We start from the raw sequence: 21,315 nt of genomic DNA on the forward strand, positions 1-21,315 counted from the left end.
CAGAGCCCCACATCGAGCTCTGCACTGACAGTACAGAGCCTGCTTGGGATCTTGCTCTCCCTCTTTCTCTGCCCCCCCTCAAAATAAATAAATAAATAAATATTTAAATTTTTTATGTTTGTATTTTATTTTTGAGAGAGAGAGAGACAGAGGGTGAGCAGGGGAGGGGCAGAGAGAGAGAGGGAGACAGAATCCAAAGCAGGCTCCAGGCTCTGAGCTAGCTGTCAGCACAGAGCCTGACACAGGGCTCGAACCCACAGATGGTGAGATCATGACCTGACTCTAAGTTGGATGCCCAACCGACTGAGCCACCCAGGCACCCCAATAAATATATATTTAAAAAAAGAAATCGTATGCAAAAGGATTCTAAATTGGATATGTCAACCAAGGCACCAAGATACACTAGTATAATATTCCAGAGCAAAGTTCCAGACCAACATCCACATTTTCAATGAAATCGCCAAGCACTGGCTCTATGACTTTTAAACCTAACCTCTGCTACACTGAAGCTTACAAATGGGGTTAAAGACCAAAGGAATTTTAGAGAGAGTGTTTCTTTGGAGAAGAGGTCACCTTACCTCAAGTCAAGAGAGTAAGGCCTCAAGGAATCACCCAGAGCTTATAGCATCTCTCCAGAAAAAGCCAAGAGGAGACAGACAGGTGAGCTTCCCTGCAGACCAGGAAGAGTGTCAGGGGGAAGTGAGCCTGCATCCACGGAGCCTCTCGATGCTGATTTGGGCCATGGGCAAGAGACAGTGTCTGGGCTGCTGAACTGAGACTGACAATGGAATGTGGTCATAAGACTACAGAAAAGTGACAGGCCCGTGAAAAGCTCACGCAGAAGTGGGGGAGGAATTTCGGCTAGAGACAGAAGGCAACCCCACGGATTTGTTTTCTGACTTCAGACCATTCACGCTGCTCGTTCAGCACGCTGGTTACTCACGTCTCCTCCCCACTTGGAAGTCCTCCCGAAACCTAAAGCTGTCTTCCAGCTGGAAGGAAGGATGGAACTCCCTCCAAAAATTAGGTGACTGTGCTCTTCGTGGAGACTGTTTGGAGCCTGGCTATTTAAGAGCACTAAATATAAACATAGAAAAAAAAAAAAAAACCTGATAACTTTTCTGAAATGAACCACCCATAAACAGAACCAGAAAATCCATTTTGCCCCGTAATCGATGCCAAGAAAGCTGCCACCTTAGAAAAAGGAGGACAGGGAGGAGGAAAAGGAAAACACGCATGCCTCTTACCCAGGCCCTGATTCCGCTGTTCCCACTCGATGACATCTGGCACCTGGTAGGTGGCTCCCTCCACAGGGCCCAGGTTTCCTTGTTCTAAACCGGGATCCTGAGACGTGACGCCAGGGAGAGTAACGCCTGGCAACTCAGCATCACCATCCAAGCTCTCATCCAGGGGCTCTGCATCTTTATCTTCTTCATCCCCCTCCTCCTCCTCCTCTTCTTCATCTTCCTCCTCCTCCTCCTCCTCATCTTCTTCTCCCTCTAGAAGAAAAGAAATTGACAAGAAATAAGGAATACAGTAAGTGCCTACATATGACTCTTTTGAAATGACCCAAACATTACAAAATAATTACAGTTGACCTTTTAAAACAAATTTTAGGGGCACCTGGGTGGCTCAGTCAGTTAAGCCTCTGACTCTTGAATTCAGTTCAGGTCATGATCTCACGGTTGTGGGATCAAGCGTCGTTGTTGGGCTCCATGCTGAGCATAGAACCTGTTTAAGATTCTCCTTCTCTCTCTCTCTCTCTCTCTCTCTCTCTCNCACTGTTATGCAGCATGTTTATTTGTGGTCAAAGTTCAGGTAATATAAATTTTTATTGGTCATATTTATATTTACAAAGGTAGGAATATGCCTTCCCTGTTTTCTGGAGGTCATTAAAGTGTCCCCCATTAGGTTAATATCTAAAATATATAAAAATTTATACAACTCAACACCAAAAAAGACAAATAACCCAGTTAAAAAAAATTGGCAGAAAACCTGAATAGACATTTTTCCAAACAAGATATCCAGATGGCCAGCAGACACATGAAAAGATGCTCAACATCACTCGCCATCAGGGAAGTGCAAATAAAAAGCACAATGAGATATCACCTTACTACACCTGTCAGAATGGTGAGAATCAAAAAGACAATAAATAAAAATGTTGTTGAAGATGTGAAGAAAAAAGAACACTTGTGCACTGCTGGTGGGAATGCATATTGGTACAGCCACCGTAGAAAACAGTATGTAGATTCCTCAAAAAATTAAAAATATAAATCCCATATGATCTATGGGTATTTACCCAAAGAAAACAAAGACACTAATTCAAAAAGATTTATGTACCCTTACATTTACTGCAGCATTATTTACAATAGCCAAGATATGGAAGCAACCCAACTTATCCATGGATAGATGAATGGATAAAGAAGATGTGGGGTGTGTACACACACACACACACACACACACACACACACCATGGAATATTAGTCATAAAAATGAATGAGATCTTGCCATTTGCAATAACATGGATGGACCCACGGGATGTTATGCTAAATGAAATAAGTCAGACAGAGAAAGACAAATACTGTATGATTTCGCTTATGTGTGGAATCTAAAAACTAAAACAAATGAATAAACAAAGGGGAAACAGACCCATAAATACTGCCTACAAACTGATGGTTGCCAAAAGGAAAAAAAGATGGGAGATGGACAAAAAGGGTGAAGGGCTTCCAGTCAAGGAATGAAAAAATCATGGGGATAAAAGTTTCAGCAGAAGAAAGACAGTCAATGGTATGTAATGGCATAGTGTGGTAACAGGTGGTAGCTACACTTGTGGTGAACTTGGCACAACATATAAACTTGTCGAATTACTATGTTGTACACCTAAAACTAATGTAACATTGTGTGTCAACTATGCTCCCATAAATAAAAAAGGATTTGCCCATTAGACAGTACACTGAAATACTAACAGAATTTAAAGGGAGTATCCCAATCCTCTTATACCTTATAATACTAAACAAACGAATCCATTATTTTGGCACAACTGTCTTTCTACTCATCTTCCACCGCAGTGAGTAGAATTCACAACATGTTAAGTGAGACATACATATATCCACTCCTGGCTCCTGTTGGAGGAGTGACCCAAGGAACTGGGAAAAATTACACCAATATTCTCAGTCCAGTTATAAAGGACATTAGGAAATAGGTATTGATCAAAGATACTCAGAAAAGCAACAGGTGAAAAAAAAATCATTGTCATTACCATCTTCATTAAGATTTAAATTCACAATTTGCCACATTCAATGCTTCAAGAGGAGTAGGTTTAGGACACATAAGATCCCTAATTTTGCTTTGTTTCACCAATTTTAACTTGGTAGGAATACTCTGAGCCCACCCTCACCATGGATGCACCCTTGAAGTCCCTGAAACTTCACTTGATCTCTGCCCTTCGCTCTCAACATGGCAGTTATGCAACAGGGGACGCTCCCGGGATGGTGGAGAAGGGAAGAGGATTAGGACCACCCATGAATTCTGAGACTCTCTTTTTCTGCTTCTAGACAATTTTCTCCATGCACATTCCGTTTCATCTATCATTTACAGGGATTGTTTTTTAACATTTAAAAAATATCACATCTAACCTTTTTCATTCTTATATATCCCTTACCTTTGCAGGACTTAATACCTCTCACTATTCCAAAAATTGAATAACTGTTTATCAAGCACCTATTTCCAGGCACTCAGAATAAAGTAATAATGTCTCTGCCTTCAAGGAGCTGATATGCCACTCAAGGAGACACAGCAAATGAATACATAACACATGATACTTTGATGAAAATTGGAAAGAAGGAGCGCCTGGGTGGTACAATCAGTTGAGCGTCTGACCTTTGATTTTGGCTCAGGTCATGATCTCGTGGTTTGTGATTTTGAGCCCCATGTCAAGCTCTGCATTGACAGTGAGGAGCCTGCTTGGTATTCTCTGTCTCCCTTTCTCTCTCTGTCCCTTGCGCGCTCTCTCTCTCTCTCTCTCTCTCTCAAAAATAAATAAATAAACATTTTCAAAACACTGAAAAGAAGTTGGAAAATGCCAGCCCCTGCTTTTTTGGATGGGGAGATCAGGAAAGCTTTTTGGATAAGGAAAACTTTGAACGGAGATTTTACCGAAATAAGGAATACTCTTTTTAATTTAGGTCAATATCTACAGGGAACAGAAGGAACAGCAAAAACTAAAAGCCTTGGGGCAGATGTGTGCTGTGTTCAAAGAATGACAAAGACTGGGCCCCGTGTTCAGGAAGGGACAGGAAATGAGGTGAGAGGGATAGGCAGGGGCCAGACCTGACATATATTTATAAGGAATGACTGACTGCAGGGTGCAAAACAGGCTATATCAGAGCAAGAGACAAAGCAAAGAGACCCATTAGGAGGCTATCTCAAAACCCAGGGGATAAGATGATGGTGCTTTGGACAAGGATGTGGGAAGAGATGGTCAGATCTGGGATGTAATGTAAAGGCCATCTGAAGGTAGAGCCCTGCTGATAATTACGATAAGGAATGTGGAAGGAAGATCTCACTTTATTGAAGCTAGGAACTGAAGGGGAAAGAGCAAAATCAAGAATTTTATCTGAGACAAACTAATTGTGTGAGTGCTATGCCTACGACTTCCAAATGGAAACACTGGAAGCCTAGGGAATCAAAGCTAGAGATAGAATGCTAGGAGTCGTCAATTTAGAAATAATGTTGACGGGCTTGGGACTGGTTGAGATGACCAAGAGAATGAGTGTGGGAAAAGGGAAAGTGATCCCGACCAAACCCTGAGCAATCACACATTTAGGAGTTGGCCAACAGAGGGGGGATCCAGCAAAGGAGACAGAGGAGTGACCACTGAGGTAGAAGACCCAAGACGAGTGTGGTATCAAGGGGGCCAAAGGAATAAAACATTTCTGAGGACCCGAGTAAGAAATCCAGAATGTCCCCCTGGCACTGACATTACCTCTGGCTCTGACACACTGGAGGTGATTAGTGACTTGCAAAAGTAGTCTGTGTGGAATGGTAGGGATAAAAGCCAGACAGAAGTAGTTGAAAAGAATATTAGAAAAAAAGAAAGTAGCTGCAACAAATAACAAAAAAAAAGCTAATGAAAATTTTTTGAAAAGAAGAACAGGGACAGAAAGGGGCAGCTGGAGGGAGATGTGGGGTCCAGGGTAGCTTCTTAAAATAGGAGATGGTAGAATTTGCTTGTAAGTTGCTAGGTAAGAGCCGTTTGTTGGGGGAAATTGACGACTCAGGAGAGAGGGCTGCTGGGGGAATGTCTGGAGGTGAGGTGTGTGAGAGTGGTTGCATATGTGGACTCAAGCCACAAAATGTGCCATGACTGTGTGATTTTGGACAAGTTACTGTGCCTCGGCTTCCCATCATAGAACTGGAGTGGTTCCGACTTCCCAGGGCTGTGGTAAAGATTACATTAGTTAACATCGAAGGTACTGAGAGCTAAGCCTCGCGCACAGTGGGCACGATATAAGGCTGGCTTCTGTGCTGTCACTGAGAAAGGATGGGACCCAGTGCATGGGCCCCTCCCACACATCCTCCACCACGGCATAGGTGCAGTCAGAAGGATAGCTTCGTTGGCAGGGATACGCGAAAGTTGTCTTCACGTTTCTCTTATTTTCTCAGTCAAATAAGAAACTAAGAAGGAAAAAAAATGTTGGTGGTTTTAAGGTGTGAAATAGTCATCTGGGAAAATGGGCCAGTGAATTCCCGGGGAAATGTGGTAGGCCTGGCAGGCGGCCCTGTGGGCCCACTTGAGATGAGGCATCATAAATTTTAAGCGAGACATGTTAAGACGGTTGTGTGTTTTTCTCCAACCACGTTCAGTTGCTTGGCTGCAGGCCTGGGTGGAGGGGTAGAGTAGGCAGATTTAACCAGCAGCAAATTTTGCTAGGACAGCTTAGTGGGGGAGGGGTGGGGAAGGGAGGTGGTTGATTGTGTGTGAAGGGAGCAATTAAAGATGGACCAGGCAAAGGGTACAACTCCCAACAATACCACAAATAAGTTCTGGGGTCTAATGTACAGTATGGTGACTACAATTCACAATAATGTAGGGGCGCCTGGGTGGCTCAGTCAGTTAAGCATCCAACACTTGATTTCAGCTCAGGTCATGATCTCACCGTTCATGAGATCGAGCCCTATATTGACAGTGCAGAGCCTGCTTGGGATTCTCTCTCTCCCTCACTCTCTGCCCCTCCCCTCCCCCACTCATGCTCAGGCTCTCTCTCTCTCTCTCAAAATAAATGAACATAAAAAAATACTGTATTATATAGTTGAAAGTTATTATGAGAGTAGATCTTAAATATTATCACCACAAAAAAATAGTAATTATGTGAGGAGATGGAAATGTTTACTAATCTTCTTGGGTAACCATTTTGCAATATGTAAGTATTTCAAATCATCATGTTGTATACATACCTTAAACTAACATACCTCCAGGAAAGCTGGAGGTGGGGACAAAGATGGACCAGAGACTCTAATTAAAGAGAAGCTGAGGAAGAAATTGGATAGAGAAAAAATATGGAGGGGCGCCTGGGTGACTCAGTCAGTTAAGTGTCCAACTTCAGCTCAGGTCATGATCTCATGGCTTATGAGTTTGGTCCCTGCGTCAGGCTCTGTGTTGACAGCTCAGAGCTTGGAGCCTGCTTTAGATTATGTATCTCCCTCTCTCTCTGGCCCTCCCCTGTTCACGCTCTGTTTGTTTCTCTCTCTCTCTCTCTCTCTGTCAAAAATAAACATAAAAACATTTTTTAAAGAAAAGAAAAAGCATGGGTTCGTTAGAATTTGGAGAAAATTATCAGGATCATCAAAACTATTTGATGGCTTTGCTGACCTTCCTCCTGTAGACAGAAATTGATCATAGGCCAGAAAGAACATTTCTTTATTCTTAAAGCACTATAAAATCACTTTTAGCTAACTTTCCTTTCCACAAACCTAGAAATGTTGTACTTGATGGAATGATTATGACAACATGAAACAAACCCCCTAGGAACATGAAGGTGAAACCAGAGCTCTGAGCGCTGAGTTTTCAGCTCTCATCACTGAACTGTTAACCACTGACCACTACCACCAACCAAGGACAACTTCTACTTGGCCCTCAATAGGCTCAGTTAATTCCTGTTCCTTAAAGTATAGAGCTATATGATCCAGCAATCCCACTTCTGGGTATATATCCAAAGGAAACAAAATCATTATCCCAAAGAGCTATCTGTACTCCTGTGTTCATAGCAGCATAATTCACAATAGTCAAGGCATGGAAACACCTTATGTGTTCATTAACAGACAAATGGATAAAGAAGATGTGATGTACATATGACAGAATATTATTCAGTCTTTAAAAAGAAGGAAATTCTGTTATTTGCCACGTGGATGAAACTGAAGGGTATTATGCTGAATGAAATAAGTCAGGGGGCACCTGGGTGGTTCAGTCGGTTGCATATCCAACTTCAGCTCAGGTCATGATCTCGTGGCTCATGAGTTTGAGCCCCACATCAGGCTCTGTGCTGACAGCTCAGAGCCTGGAGCCTGCTTTGGATTCTGTGTCTCCCTCTATCTCTGCCCCTCCCCCCCCAAATAAATAAATATTTTTAAGATTTTTTTAAATAAATCAAACAGAGAAAGACAAATGCTACATGATATCACTTACAGATAGAATCTAAATTTTTTTTAAAAGTCTAACTGACAAAAACAGAAAGTAGAAAAGTAGTTGCCAGGGGCTAGAGTGTAAAGAAAACAGGGTAAGATTGGTAAAAAGGTACAAACATTCAGCTATAAGATGAATAACTTCTAAAGGTTCAGTGTATAACACAATGACTACAGTTGATGACACCATATCATATCACTGAAATTTGCTGAGAGAGTAAAACTTAAATGTCCTCACACAAAAAAAGTAAATGTGTGAAGTGATGGATATGTTAATCAATCCGACAGTGTGAATTTCTTTACATACAATCACCATATTGTACACACTAAATATCTTATAGCTTTAGTTGTCAACTATACCTCAATAAAGTCAGACAAAATAAAGCATAGAGCTATAAAAATAACGAAAAGGACCTCAAAAGTCATCTTACTCCATCCTTTTACATCCCAAAGAGAGGGATGCACATAAGCAAGTCTAGGCCAACAAAAAGGTCACTACATTTGTAATGTGATTTGAATGATGTTGCTTAGGTCAACATGCCTCCTAAGCTTTCCTCCACTCACCCACCCTGGTAGAGCCTTCCTTCCCCTCCTCCCTGTCCTGAAATGCCCGACATGAGTCGTTTACTCCAAGTCAGAGTATTCTCTTAGAGGAATACTCTCTCCAGAAACACTGTTGAGTAGCATACAACTTCTACTGGAAAAAACAAGAAGGACCCTGACTGGGGTGAGGGATGAGAGAGGAGAGCCCTCTCCTTGCACCACTCATCCCGCCCTTCAAAACACAAAGGAACTTATAGGGTTTACTACTTGTCACTTTTAGTTCTTGAGGGATTATGTAGCAAGCCTGATGAGAGAGCTCTAGAAAAAGGAAGTTTCCAGAACTATGCAGAGAAGACAGGAGGAAGACAAGAGTGAGATTTCTCTTTTAGTCTAACCTTATTTCCTAGTTATCTTTGTCCACCAGACAATGTTCTATTTTGTAGGAGTCTACAGTCATTTCTGTAGCTGTTAAACCCTTTTAGTAGTATGTCACCGGGACCCTGCTACAATTTCCCATGGAACACTGACTACTCTAGATCAGGTACAAAGAAAGGTATGATCATCTTTCCTAATATTACCAAAATAATGTATTTTATTGCAGTTTGATGCAGAAAGGCGGAAAACTACCAGATAAAGGAAGGATAGCCTTGTCCTCTGTTGTATCACCAATGAGGAGCACAGTGCTTGGCAATCGGTCCTGCTCAAGAAGTATTTGTTGAATGGATAGACAGATGAATGAATACATAAACAATGAGTTCCATCCAGGTTTTTAACAACTGCCTAGATCTAAAGATACACAGAGTAACAATTAATAAACAGTAACACATTCCTCTAAATAATCTTGCAGGGAACATAAATGCAACATATAAGAACAGGTGCAAAGCAAACCAGAGTTTATGCATTCATTTTCCATTCATAAAAACTAAAGAGAGAGTCACCTGTATTTCAGCCAGTCTTTCAACTAGTTACACCCAAGAACAACAATGATGTCACAAACACCTCTGAACACAAAGGGCAATGACATGAAATAAATGTTCAGCAAATAAAACTGTGCCAAACATAATAACAGGATCCCTGATCCAAAGAAGGAAATCTAAAGGAAGAACTCATTCAAATAACACTATCGGGTTGAATTTAAAGGTTATAGGGTAATGTTTTCTGAATTTTGCAATTTTGTTAAACCCCAAATTTCATTTTCGTTTATTTGAATCCTAAATAAGCATGTGAGTCCATGTAAATGCATGCATACAATTATTCCTATCAAAATGACACAGAAAAAAAAAAAAACATGAACCTCTAAAAAGAAGCAACTGTTCTCAGTTTACCGTATGTAACAGATACCCGGTAACAGTGATCAAAGACTTAAAGTTCTGTTTGCCCTGAGAATCCCTGAGAAAACACTGCAGTCCGGGTAGGGAAGGTTCACTGAGTTCAGCCCGAGAACGGAAAGTGCATCTTGGCAACTGGCGCTTCCTTAATCCCAGGCTGACTTCACATCGATTACTTCATAATACCGAACAATCGCAGTGATGCTAACAGCAATCAAGGGGGCAGTAATGACAGTTTCTGAGTAACCACATATAGCGACAGACAAAATCCTCCCACCACTTCTCACAGTTCCCAACTCCCAAGCACGTGACCCACGTTACGTAAATTCCCTTCCACTCTCGCTGAACCAGCATCTGCTCAGGGTCTCCCACTGAATTCAAGATGCGCCGTCAGGCATTGACTGATGTTCCTTGCCCTGTAGCTAATGGATTTTTCCATAGTCTTCTTACTAAGATCAGTCACTTGCTGGTATGTCCACTGTCAAAAATTGTGACACCTAACAACAGTGAAAAACTGACTTAGGTGTCAGCCAAAAAGAATGAACATAGGTGCTTGGATACTAGACAGCTCAGCATCCAACAGGGGTGCAGACCTGGTTAATTTCTCATTGTTGGGCTTGAGGCGAATTGAAACTGTAAAAGGAAAGCTGTAAAACATTAAACAGAGATGTCAGGTGAGTGCCACATGGCTAAGAGATGCTCAGTGATATTAAGTAGTGTGTCCACAACTTCAACAGAGAAATGCCCTGTTGCAAGTGACAGAGAGGGAAAAAAAAAAATCTGTCTAGACAGTATCCTCTCTAAGCCAATGTCATCTGTCTGGCCACTCTCTGACAGAATCTCTTTACAGCTGTTTTATAACCCATAACAATCCTTCGATCTTACACGGGGCTTTTCTTCCGAGGGACTCAAAATGCTTTGCAGGCTTTATCGCCCAAGCTTACACTGTTGGCTCAAGAGAAAGCAAGCTTGATAAAGCAGCTTTGTTTTCCTTAAAGCCTACATAGCTAGTGTTAAAACTGCCTTACATGCTTAAATATCATAGCAGAGTCTCAAATGGCTTTATTAAACCCAGAATTTTTGACTCTCTATGTCAGGCCTGTTTGATTTCTTGCAAACATTTCTGCCTAAGGTTACCGCAACCAAGAGTTTTAATTTTGTTCGGGACCAGAACCATGAGTTAACTCCCAAGAAAATCAAATAGGACATATGGGAGAAAAGTCGCCCCATGATCTCAGCCTGAGCGATCTGACTCTGCTACAAAGTTGGTCACCATTAATTTAATAGGCAGCTCCCACCAAGGTCTTCAAATGTCTCTCATTCCATCTTTATCACAGTTTAGACATTTTTTGATTTCCAGAAGCTAGAGGTGTAACTAGCATCCCTAGAGTGTTACTAATGAGCCAAAGGGAACCTTGGTTGAGAACACATCATCCCAGTAGTAGATGGAGGAAGAACCCCAGCAGTGACACTTGCACCCAACCTACACGGCCTCTCCTTGATTTACAGGAAGAAGAGGCTCTTGCCTGCACTTTCTGCCTCTCTGAAATAGCAAGCATCAATTTGAGTCATTGTCTTTTGTTTTAAGTGTCACACTTCTCTTTTTAGTGGACCTTTTCTTTCCTTTACAAGGTTTAACATTAATCCTAAGGTAAACAAATTAGAGCACAGGAAGAAGAGAAAGAATACCAGGGGAAAAAAACTGGGTGGCTTGGCTGGGTGGATGCTGAGTACGTATTAGTCTTTCTCCTGCTTGCCCCTTAAAGGGAGTGATTCGGACACATCCCAGTGAGATATTTCTAAAAGAAGAAACATTTGTTGGCATGTATTTTCCTGGCAATCCCTATACAAATATAATCAAAAGCCACGGTAGCAAAATGGTTTCCACAGTAGAAGAGAGACTTTGGATGACACTGCTTTTATTGTCCAGATTTTTTTTAAACTGGGATATGAAGTTGGGTATAAGACTTAAAAGCCAGAAAAGGAGAACTTAAACTTGCTTTGAGGATATGAAACAAATCTCCAGCAGATGGCTCTCTGGTATCGCAAGGGGTTGAAGAACCCCAGGAGCTTCAGAAATAATATCTATCAAATTCAGCAGCTCACAATGTTAAGATGACTCAAAACTTATAGGATTCAATTATATTTGTAAAATCTTAAATATTCCTGCCAAATAACTGCTTTTATATTTTATCATGTAATACTGGATATATAGAATATATAATATTTATATTATTAAGCTTACTAATGACATGAACCCCAGAGGACTTAAGAACTGGAATATTCTAGCTCTGGCTTCCCAAAGTAGATTTAAAGAATCATTTAAGTTTATTGAATTCCCTCTTACCTGCCTGAGTGCAGATGTTGGTATGCATTCCAATGAAAGGAAATGAAATAATGTTCAACCCCACATGGGATGCAAGAAATCTAAACAAATCCCCACTGAATTTCTAGCAGAATACAACTGGCAACCACTTCTTTGTTCACATAAAAAAATGTGCAGCTTCCAACCCAAAATAAGCCCTGGATTTAAAATAATAACAACATGGGGCTCCTGGGTGGCTCAGTCACTTGAGTGTCTGACTTCAGCTCAGGTCATGATCTTGCGGTCCATGAGTTTGAGCCCCATGTCAGGCTCTGTGCTGTCATGACAGCTCAGAGCCTGGAGCCTGCTTTGGATTCTGTGTCTTCCTCTCTCTGCCCCTCCCCCACTCATGCCCTGTTTCTCTGTCTCTCAAAAAAAAGAAAATAAACATCAAAAAAAAAAGAAAGAAAGAAAGAAAGAAAAAATGATAACAACAACAAGCAGGACAAGTCAAGTAGCAAGCACATCAATTAAACAAGATAATGTTCCTTAGACCATACATTCCATCAGTCATCATTTACCTAATGCCTGGTACCTACAGGCCAATGTGGAAGAAGGATGGGTCCCTGTCCACCTGCCCTTAAGGAGGTCTGGAGAACTCCTCTAAGAGCACAAACTGATGATCAATGAGGAAGAAAGACTCTTGTGGGGTGTGCATACTAATAAAAATGAAATGGGATAGGTAAACATGTGAATTGATTGCTAACACTTTAAAAATCAGAATATTTCACATAAAAATCAAATTTTCAGCTTATCTTAAAAAACATCCAAGATCTGGCATCACTGAGCTCACACACTCCTCTTGGCAACAATACAAACAATATCTGTCTGGATCAGAGGGAGTATGAGTTCTCTACCACACCACACTCAATACTCCCTGCTGTCTTAAACGCCTTCCTCTTTGCTTACTTACATGGTCCACCTGGCCGCTGGCCCATGGCTGCATGGAGAGGATGTGAATATCTCATTGTAACAATTAATACATAGTTGTGCATGATAAGTGGTATGTAATTTTAATTGATAAATGATGTAAAACAGGGGCGCCTGGGTGGCTTAGTCGGTTGGGCGTCCGACTTTCGCTTGGGTCATGATCTCGCGGTTCGTGGATTCGAGCCCCGCGTCGGGCTCTGTGCTGACTGCCAGCTCGGAGCCTGGAGCCTGTTTCAGTCTGTGACTCCCTCTCTCTCTGACCCTCCCCTGCTCACGCTGTCTCTCTCTCTCTCTCCTAGAAATAAATTAAAAAAAAAAAATGATGTAAAACAGTCATATTTATTATGCATTTACTCCAGGTCAAGTATTTACTACATGCAAGATCTCTTTTTATTCTTACAGTAAGAGATAGAAACATCAATAGCCCTCCTATACACAGATAGGAAAACTGAAGTCTAAAGAAATGAAACAATTTGGTTGATATCACAATGCTTAGTCATCATGGAGCCAAGACTTAAACATAGGTATGTCCATGTAAGATCAGAACCAGAGCTATTTTCCAGTAGTCTATACTGCTCTTCCATGTAGGCCAAGTGGTCTGAGAGGCCCATAAAGGAAGATGAGCTTGAGCTGAACTGTTTCTATTTCTTCTTCCTGTCCTCTATTAACTTTAACTTCATAGCGTTCTGTTTATAGAGTAGCAAAGCACTATTATTTATTACAAAATGTGGTAGAGTGGGCCTATTATCATACAGCTATATTTTTTGTATGGTGAGAACAGTCTTGCACTGCCTAGACATAAATCATACCATGCTTTTAACAGAGATGGACTGTCCTCATGAGGGTGGGATGATGTCAATCATGACAGTTGTCTGGTTGTCATTTGCCCAGGGATTGAAAGTGTGTCCTTCAACCTGTAAAGCAAGACAGATAATAGGGATGTGGGATTGGGGATTCCCTACTTGGTGGTGGGCCCTCGAGGAAATTTACATCTCAGCCTTGGCTCTTCCGTGTGGGGGCAGACAAAAAAAAGAAGCTACCCTCTGTATAGGAAACAAGCCAAGAGCTGAGTTCCCAGAAGCCTAGCAAGGTGCTTGGAAATTATTCTAATACTTTGGGTATAGAATATAGAAAACCTTCTCAGCTTGTGGAATGGGTCAGGACCTGGGAGTCCTGGGAGCTTATTAGCTAAGGTAAGATCAGAGAGAAATTTGTACCTTATTAGCCTAATTCACTTTGTGCTTCTTTTATTTTCTTGGTTTATTTGCTTTGCATTTCTTTAGGTTTGAGCCAAGTCTTTTAAAATTTCTACTAATTCCAATTGGAACAAGTGAGAGGGTTTTCATTTATCCTCGAGCTAGAGTTTTAATAGGAAATAGGACCTCTCAGAGAACATGATGCAGATACCTTGAGAAAATCAAGGGAGCAGAATCAGACCCTCTGCCAACCTGGAGAATCTCCTTCTCATATTAAAACATAGGAGATCTGGGGCACCTGCATGGCTCAGTTGGTTAAAGTGTCTGACTTTGGCTCAGGTCATGATCTCACAGTTCATGTGCTCGAGCCCCGTGCCAGGCTCTGGACCTCGGATTCTGTGTGTTTGTATGTGTCTCTCTCTGCCCCTGCCCCACTCTCATTCTTTCTCTCTCTCTCTTTCAAAAATAAACATTAAAATTTTTTTAATTAAAAATAAATTTTAAAAAACATTGGTGATTCTTTACACATTTTTTAGAGAAGAAATTTCCATACACGATTTTGTTTGGTGATACCAAACAATGTAGAAGGAGGCACTATGGCTGAAGAAGAAAAGGCACTGGTTAATGTAGACAGAATCAACGTAAATCTTTCAAGACAAATGCAATGTTGCCAAGTGAACATTCTTAAAATCTTGTAAGGCCATTCAAATTGGTGCATTATATTTTTATTCTAATATGTTCCTTTGGGGTTATGTATACACTTAAGTGATAAGAGGTAGTCTGGTGCCAAAACAACTTCATGGTTGTGAATACAGCCTGATAAAGTGTAGTTGATAATATGCTTACATTATTTTATACATTGTTAAGGCTTGTGATTGCTTGTACTCTCACGCAACAAAATTATCTTATTTACACCAGTAAAAGGAGAGCTATGTCTAGCCTCATATTGAAAACTCATGCCTTTAAAAAATGCCTTAATTTTCTGCAAACATCTGAAATGCCTTTGAAATCTCCATAGTCTATTATGTGGTTATAAGCTACATATTTGCTTCAAGAACTGCACAAAACCACCACATGTGGAAAGCCCTGTTTGGACCAGTCCTCACAAGGATTCTCAACTCTGGAGTATGAGCCCAGATGAATCACTCAGAACCGATCCTTCTGCCTGGGATTCTGAACATCCTCCTCAAGAGACACACAGTACAGTTTCTTATAAATCAAGTATTTGTTAGTCCGAGACTGAGTATCTGATTGCCTCTTCTTCATTGAAAAGCAGTTGTTGCTTCTGTTATTAAAAACTATCCTTAAGAGGGCTAGTATCCAAAATCTATAAGGAAGTCACCAAACTCCACACCCGAAAAACAAATAATCCAGTGAAGAAATGGGCAGAAGACATGAACAGACACTTCTCCAAAGAGGACATCCTGATGGCCAACAGACACATGAAACGATGCTCAGCGTCACTTATCATTAGGGAAATACAAATCAAAATCACACTGAGATACCACCCCATATTGGTCAGAGTGGCTAAAATGAGCAAATCAGGAGACTGTATAGATCCTGGCAAGGATGTGGAGAAATGGGCACCCTCCTACACTGTTGGTGGGAATGTAAACTGGTGCAGCCCCTCTGGAAAACAGTGTGGAGGTTCCTCAAAAAATTAACACTAGAACTCCCCTATGACCCAGCAATAGCACTGCTAGGGATTTACCCAAGGGATACAAGACTGCTGATGCATGGGAGCACATGTACCCCAATGTTTATAGCAGTACTTTCAACAATAGCCAAATCATGGAAAGAGCCTAAATGTCCATCAACTGATGAATGAATCAAGAAGACGTGGTTTATCTATACAATGGAATACTACCTGACAAGGAGAAAGAATGAAATCTGGCCATTTGTAGCAACATGGATGGAACTCGAGGGTGTTAATGCTGAGTGAAATAAGTCAGGCAGAGAAGGACAGATACCATATGTTTGCATTCATAAGTAGAACAGAAGAAACTTAACAGAGGACCATGGGGGAGAGGAAGGGGAAAAATAGTTGGGAAGAGGAAGGGAGGCAAACCATGAGAAACTCTTAAATGCTGAGAACAAACTACGGGCTGATGGGGGAGGAGGAGAGGGGAGGAGGGGAGATGAGCATGGAGGAGGGCACTTGGAATGAACACTGGTGTTATATAGAAACCAACTTGACAATAAACTATAAAAGAAAAAACCCACAAAAGATGAAAAAAAAACTATCCTTAAGAAATAATTCATCAAGGGGCACCTTGGTGGCTCAGGCAGTTAAGTGTCTGACTTAAGCTCAGGTCATGATCTCAGAGTCCATGGGTTTGAGCCCTGTGTTGGGCTCTGTGCTGACAGCTCAGAGCCTGGAGCCTGCTTCAGATTCTGTGTATCCCTCTCTCTCTGCTCCTCCCTGGCTTGCTCTCTGTCTCTCTCTCTTTAAAATAAATAAATATTTTTTAAAAAAGAAATAATTCATCAAACCAATAAGCTAAATTAGAAAACTATGCTTGATTACATGTCTATAAACCTGATTGCTCATGTGGTGTATGTGGTTACCTAGTCACCACCCTTTAGAATGTTTTCTATATTTTTGGGTTTGTCATCACTTATTTTTTATAAATATCAATAGAACAATGAGTGTGTATATATATATGTATATGTGTGTGTATGTATATATACATATGCAAATCTATACACACAAATATTCCATGCACATACACACACAAGACTCACAAGCATAAACATCAATTCCTTATTTCTCTAACCTGGGGCTAAGCTCTCATTCCTAATTCTCAAAGTCCTTTTTTTCTGTAATTTTTGGTATGATACTCTCCCACCCTTTTATTTCTGTTATTTATGTATCTGTCTTAACTCTTCTACTAACATTTGTGTAAGATCTACTCCCATTTCTTCTTCTTATTATCTGAATCACCAAATAAATACTTGCTAAATGTGCATGTAAATGAGTGAACAAAACCTCTGAATACAGGGCTAAATCTTCCAAGCCATGATGTAAAATTTCATGTGTGCCTAAGCTTGAGCTTTACTAAGTAGTGTTCACTTTCTGCTTTCTAATGCTGGGCAACAAAGGCTATAAAAAAAAAAAAGGAAAAAAATCAGCTCTAGAATGATGTTTGCTTAATTGTGATTATACCAATAAATGAATGTCTTATGATAAGAAAGCATACTAGAAAACATAGTGAATGTCAGCTATCTTTCTTTAACAGCAGAACTTGTAAGTCAAACTTTGTGGTAATACATCATAATAGTGATTTTAAGTATTTCCAAAATAGGGGTGCCTGGGTGGCTCAGTTGGTTGAGTGTCCAACTTCAGCTGAGGTCATGATCTTGCAGTCCGTTAGTTCAAGCCCCACGTCAGGCTCTGTGTAGACAGTTCAGAGCCTGGAGCCTGCTTCAGATTCTGTGTCTTCCTCTCTTTCTGCTACCCCCTCCTTCTCCCACCCTGTTCTCTCTCTCTCTCAAAAATAAAGATTAAAAAATTTTTAATATTTCTGAAATGCCACTGGCTATGTGAGCATTGGTAGTAGCACACATGGGATGACCATGCTGAGTGCCAAGTAATTTACTGTACTATCCTAAACAACATCCTGGTACTTAAGAACAGATATCTATAATAAATGTCAGAGAAAGTATGATGACTTAAGGACAAGACAACAAAGTGATTTACTATAAGAGGCAATCAATAACTGAAACCACCAGCAATTCTGTGTTTTGTAATCTGCCATGTCATATATGTGAAAATGATACACATATAAAAACAAGATAAAAAAAAAAAGCTCATCCTTCCCCAACATACATGGAAATAGTATTAGATGTTTCCTGTGCTTATGTTAATAGTTATAAAATTATTGGTTTTTATTAAATTCCCATTGTTTTTGCCAGAATATGTATGGGGGGGAGGGTAGAGAATCCAGCAGTTAATTCACCAAATCATCACTAAAAATCAAAATCCAACAAAGATCATATTCCATCAAATACTCTTTTCCTCATCTTCCCCATTTGCATATCATTTAAGTGGTTTTGATACTGAAAATGACAAAATGAAATGAAAATGAAATCCAAAACATTTCCAAGAACAAAAGTCAAAACTGTACCCATTCTGAACACAGAGTGATCACCCTTAACCTCACACTGCAGTATTACAAGTAACAAGACAACAGTTCAAATTTACTCCTCTGCTTGATCTTTCCTACTAGATTCCACTGAGCAGCACCCAAAAGCAAATCACATCAACTTGGGTTCATAAATATTGCCTCAAGATAAGATTTAAATACTCTGTCTCATTCATCCATTCTAGCTGCCTTCTGAGTTGAAAAGTTACATGAGAATTGAGAAAATAATAGCAAAACACTCTCTGAAAAGGAGTGCAACCTGGGAAGATCAGAAATATTGATTTTGTGAATTAAGTGCAAGTGAAGAGCAAACACTTCTCTACATGAGTTTTTAAGTATCCTCAATGGAGCTAGTGAAGAAAAGCAGCTCTGAGACTTTCCCATAATGCCACTTAAAGAACACATTTCCCAATTCATTTCTGACTGACCAAAAAAAATAAAGCATCTTGTCTTCAGTAGCAACTATGAGGCCTCCATACTGCCAGAACTACCATTCACTCATCTGAATGAAGGCATACTTTTCCAACATCACTTGCATCTGAAATTTCTATGTTATCAGTAGAGAGAATCCTAGGACAGAGACAGAACTGACAACTCTGAATAAGAAAGGAGAGATAACACCACTATCTCTTCAGCAGAGGAAATTAGAAGATGCTGCAAATATATAATGGAAATGCTCTCAGAAGAGTGTGGAAAATAACCATGAAATTAAATACACACACACACACTCACAAAGGCAGGAAAATGGATGTCACCAAAATAGATCAAGCAACAAATGACATAATAGTGAAAGCTTTCTGCCCTGTGTGTGCTGCCTGACTGGGAAAAGATGGCAAAAATGCGGTTTTTTAAAACTCTAAATATAAGGGTGGCCAAAACAGTCTTCCAAAGACAAGGGGAAAAACTCAGAAAAGAAAAAAATTAAAGTTAAATGATATATTTGGCCTTATTTTTTAAAAATCAAGATGTTAAAAAAAGGTTAAATAGGACTTTCCTGTTGCTACTAAAAATTAAAAATGTATAACATACATTATAAGTTTTACAAAACAGGTAATTCTCCACCAAGTCAATTACTGTGAGTTTGTTCCATGAAGCTGATAATAAATGGGCCTTTGGAAACATGAGGAAATGGGAACTGTTTAATGGCACTGAATTATATAGCCCCAACACTCAGTCTGTTATGCCTATAGAAAGACATTAAATAGGATCAGTTAGATCAAGAATTCACCTTTACCTGCCCAGAGACACTGGTATTTCTTCTTCTCTTGCAGAAGAGCAATAAGCTACCCTAGAGTCATCATGGGGAGAATCTAAGCTAATTCATCATGTTCCAAGTCTGTCTGGTCAGCACCATGGTGAGCACCAAATAGTGTCTCATTTACCACTAGCTGGAAGGCTCAACTACTGACTTCCAAACATTAAGGGAGAAGTCTGGGGGTAGGAAGGGTGAGGAAGGATTACCAAAACCTAATCACAAGATCTAAGAGACCTTTGTTTTTGTACTTTTACCTCCTACATGTACTTAGAAACCTAGTACTTGGTACATATAAACCTACAATTGATTTTTTGCTGAATACTGAATTGTTAAAGCAATAACCTTCCACCCTACAGAATTATTGTTAAAATTTTACAGCACAGATAAATTTCCATTTTCTGTGGGAATACAAGAAAGGTTAAAATAAGTCTGATTTATTCAGAATAAATAGATATCCTCTGTTGGATTTCTAAAATACCGAAAGCAGAACTACTCTAGGTAAGATATATTGAAAGACCTAGTTCATTTGATATTAGGGTTAAAATATTAGGGTTAAAATATTCTAAAATATTCTAAAGATTAAAAAAATTCCAAGGAAATTTTCATAAGTAATCAGAAATTGTTAACTTTCCATTTTGGAGCAGAGAAAGACATTAATATTCAACAACAAAAGGATGTCAAACTCTACAGAGATCATGTCCAAAAATTCATTTATGTAGTTATATATACGCAACTAACTTGCCATTATGCTATTTTGAATAAGAAATTAGAACACTTTTGTCACGTTTATTTCAAAAATGATGACTGCAGCTCTAGTGCAGTTATGCCTGAGATAAGTATAATGCATTTTTTTATCATCCTGAAAACATTGATCCCCTAAATAAATAACAATAATAATAATAATAATAAAAAGGAAGCAAAACGTGTCAGGCAAGGTGACAGATAAACCATTATCCCTTCAAAACTTAAACTATTTTTGCTGACAAGGTAAAAGACCTACTGAAATAGGCACAAAGTGGTATGCACTTATAGAGGCAGTTTCTTCTGAGACTGAGAAATGTAAAACACATCGCAACTTCTCCCACTCTCCCAAAGCACATCTCTCAAGTGGGTATTACAGAGACAGAGCATGTCTGCCTTCAGAGCCTACTGGTGAACTTCTCAGAAACAGACCCCTCACATGTGCTGAACTACATTCCTATATATATATATACATGTATGTATATATGTATACATATGTATATGTATATATATATATATAGTGAATGTGACCTGTATATATATATAACCTGCCACACTTGTGAATGTGACCTGAAATAGGGTATTGGCAGATACAATCAACAAAAGATGAAGCTACTGGAGTGAATCCTAATCCAATGGCTGGTGTCCTTGTAAGATGAGGGAAATTCGGGCACAGAGTCACACTGAGGGATAACAGTCAGGTGAAGATGGAGGCAGGCACTGCAATTATGTTGCCATAAGCCAAGGAACACCTCATCAGAAACTAGAAAAAGCAAGGACTAATTACCCACCCAGAGGCACTGGAAGGAGCATGACCCTGCCTACACCTTGATTTCAGACTTCCAGGCTCCAAAACTACAAGAGAATAAATTTTTGTTGCTTTAAGCCATCCAGTTAGTGGTATTTTGTTATGGTAGCCCTAGAAAACTAATACGGTCAGTGATTATGCTGTAGAGCCATAAAGGAGGAAACAAAGACAGGGTGCCAAGTAGATACAATCTGAGGTTCGTCTGAGCCACTACTTATCCCTTAAAGGATAAACATCCAGAAATTTCCACAAAGGTCCTTGCTCCTTGGGTGTCTGGTATCTAATAATGGCAAGTCTTGCCCATATCCCACTGAGAAAAATACT

General features: G+C 40.0%; 1 protein-coding gene across 1 annotated transcript in view; it reads right to left on the reverse strand.

Moving 5' to 3' along the window:
• The window catches only part of ARMH4 (armadillo like helical domain containing 4), a 103,773-nt gene that overhangs the window by 71,270 nt on the left and 11,188 nt on the right, over positions 1-21,315 (reverse strand). Inside the window, exon 4 of the mRNA XM_077769395.1 lies at positions 1,248-1,499. Coding sequence (XP_077625521.1) covers positions 1,248-1,499 — 252 coding nt within the window. The remainder of the gene's footprint in view (positions 1-1,247; positions 1,500-21,315) is intronic.

The sequence above is a fragment of the Crocuta crocuta genome, unplaced genomic scaffold (genome assembly GCF_008692635.1).
Source record: "Crocuta crocuta isolate KB4526 unplaced genomic scaffold, BGI_CrCroc_1.0 scaffold10, whole genome shotgun sequence".
In the NCBI taxonomy this organism is placed as follows: Eukaryota; Metazoa; Chordata; class Mammalia; order Carnivora; family Hyaenidae; genus Crocuta; species Crocuta crocuta.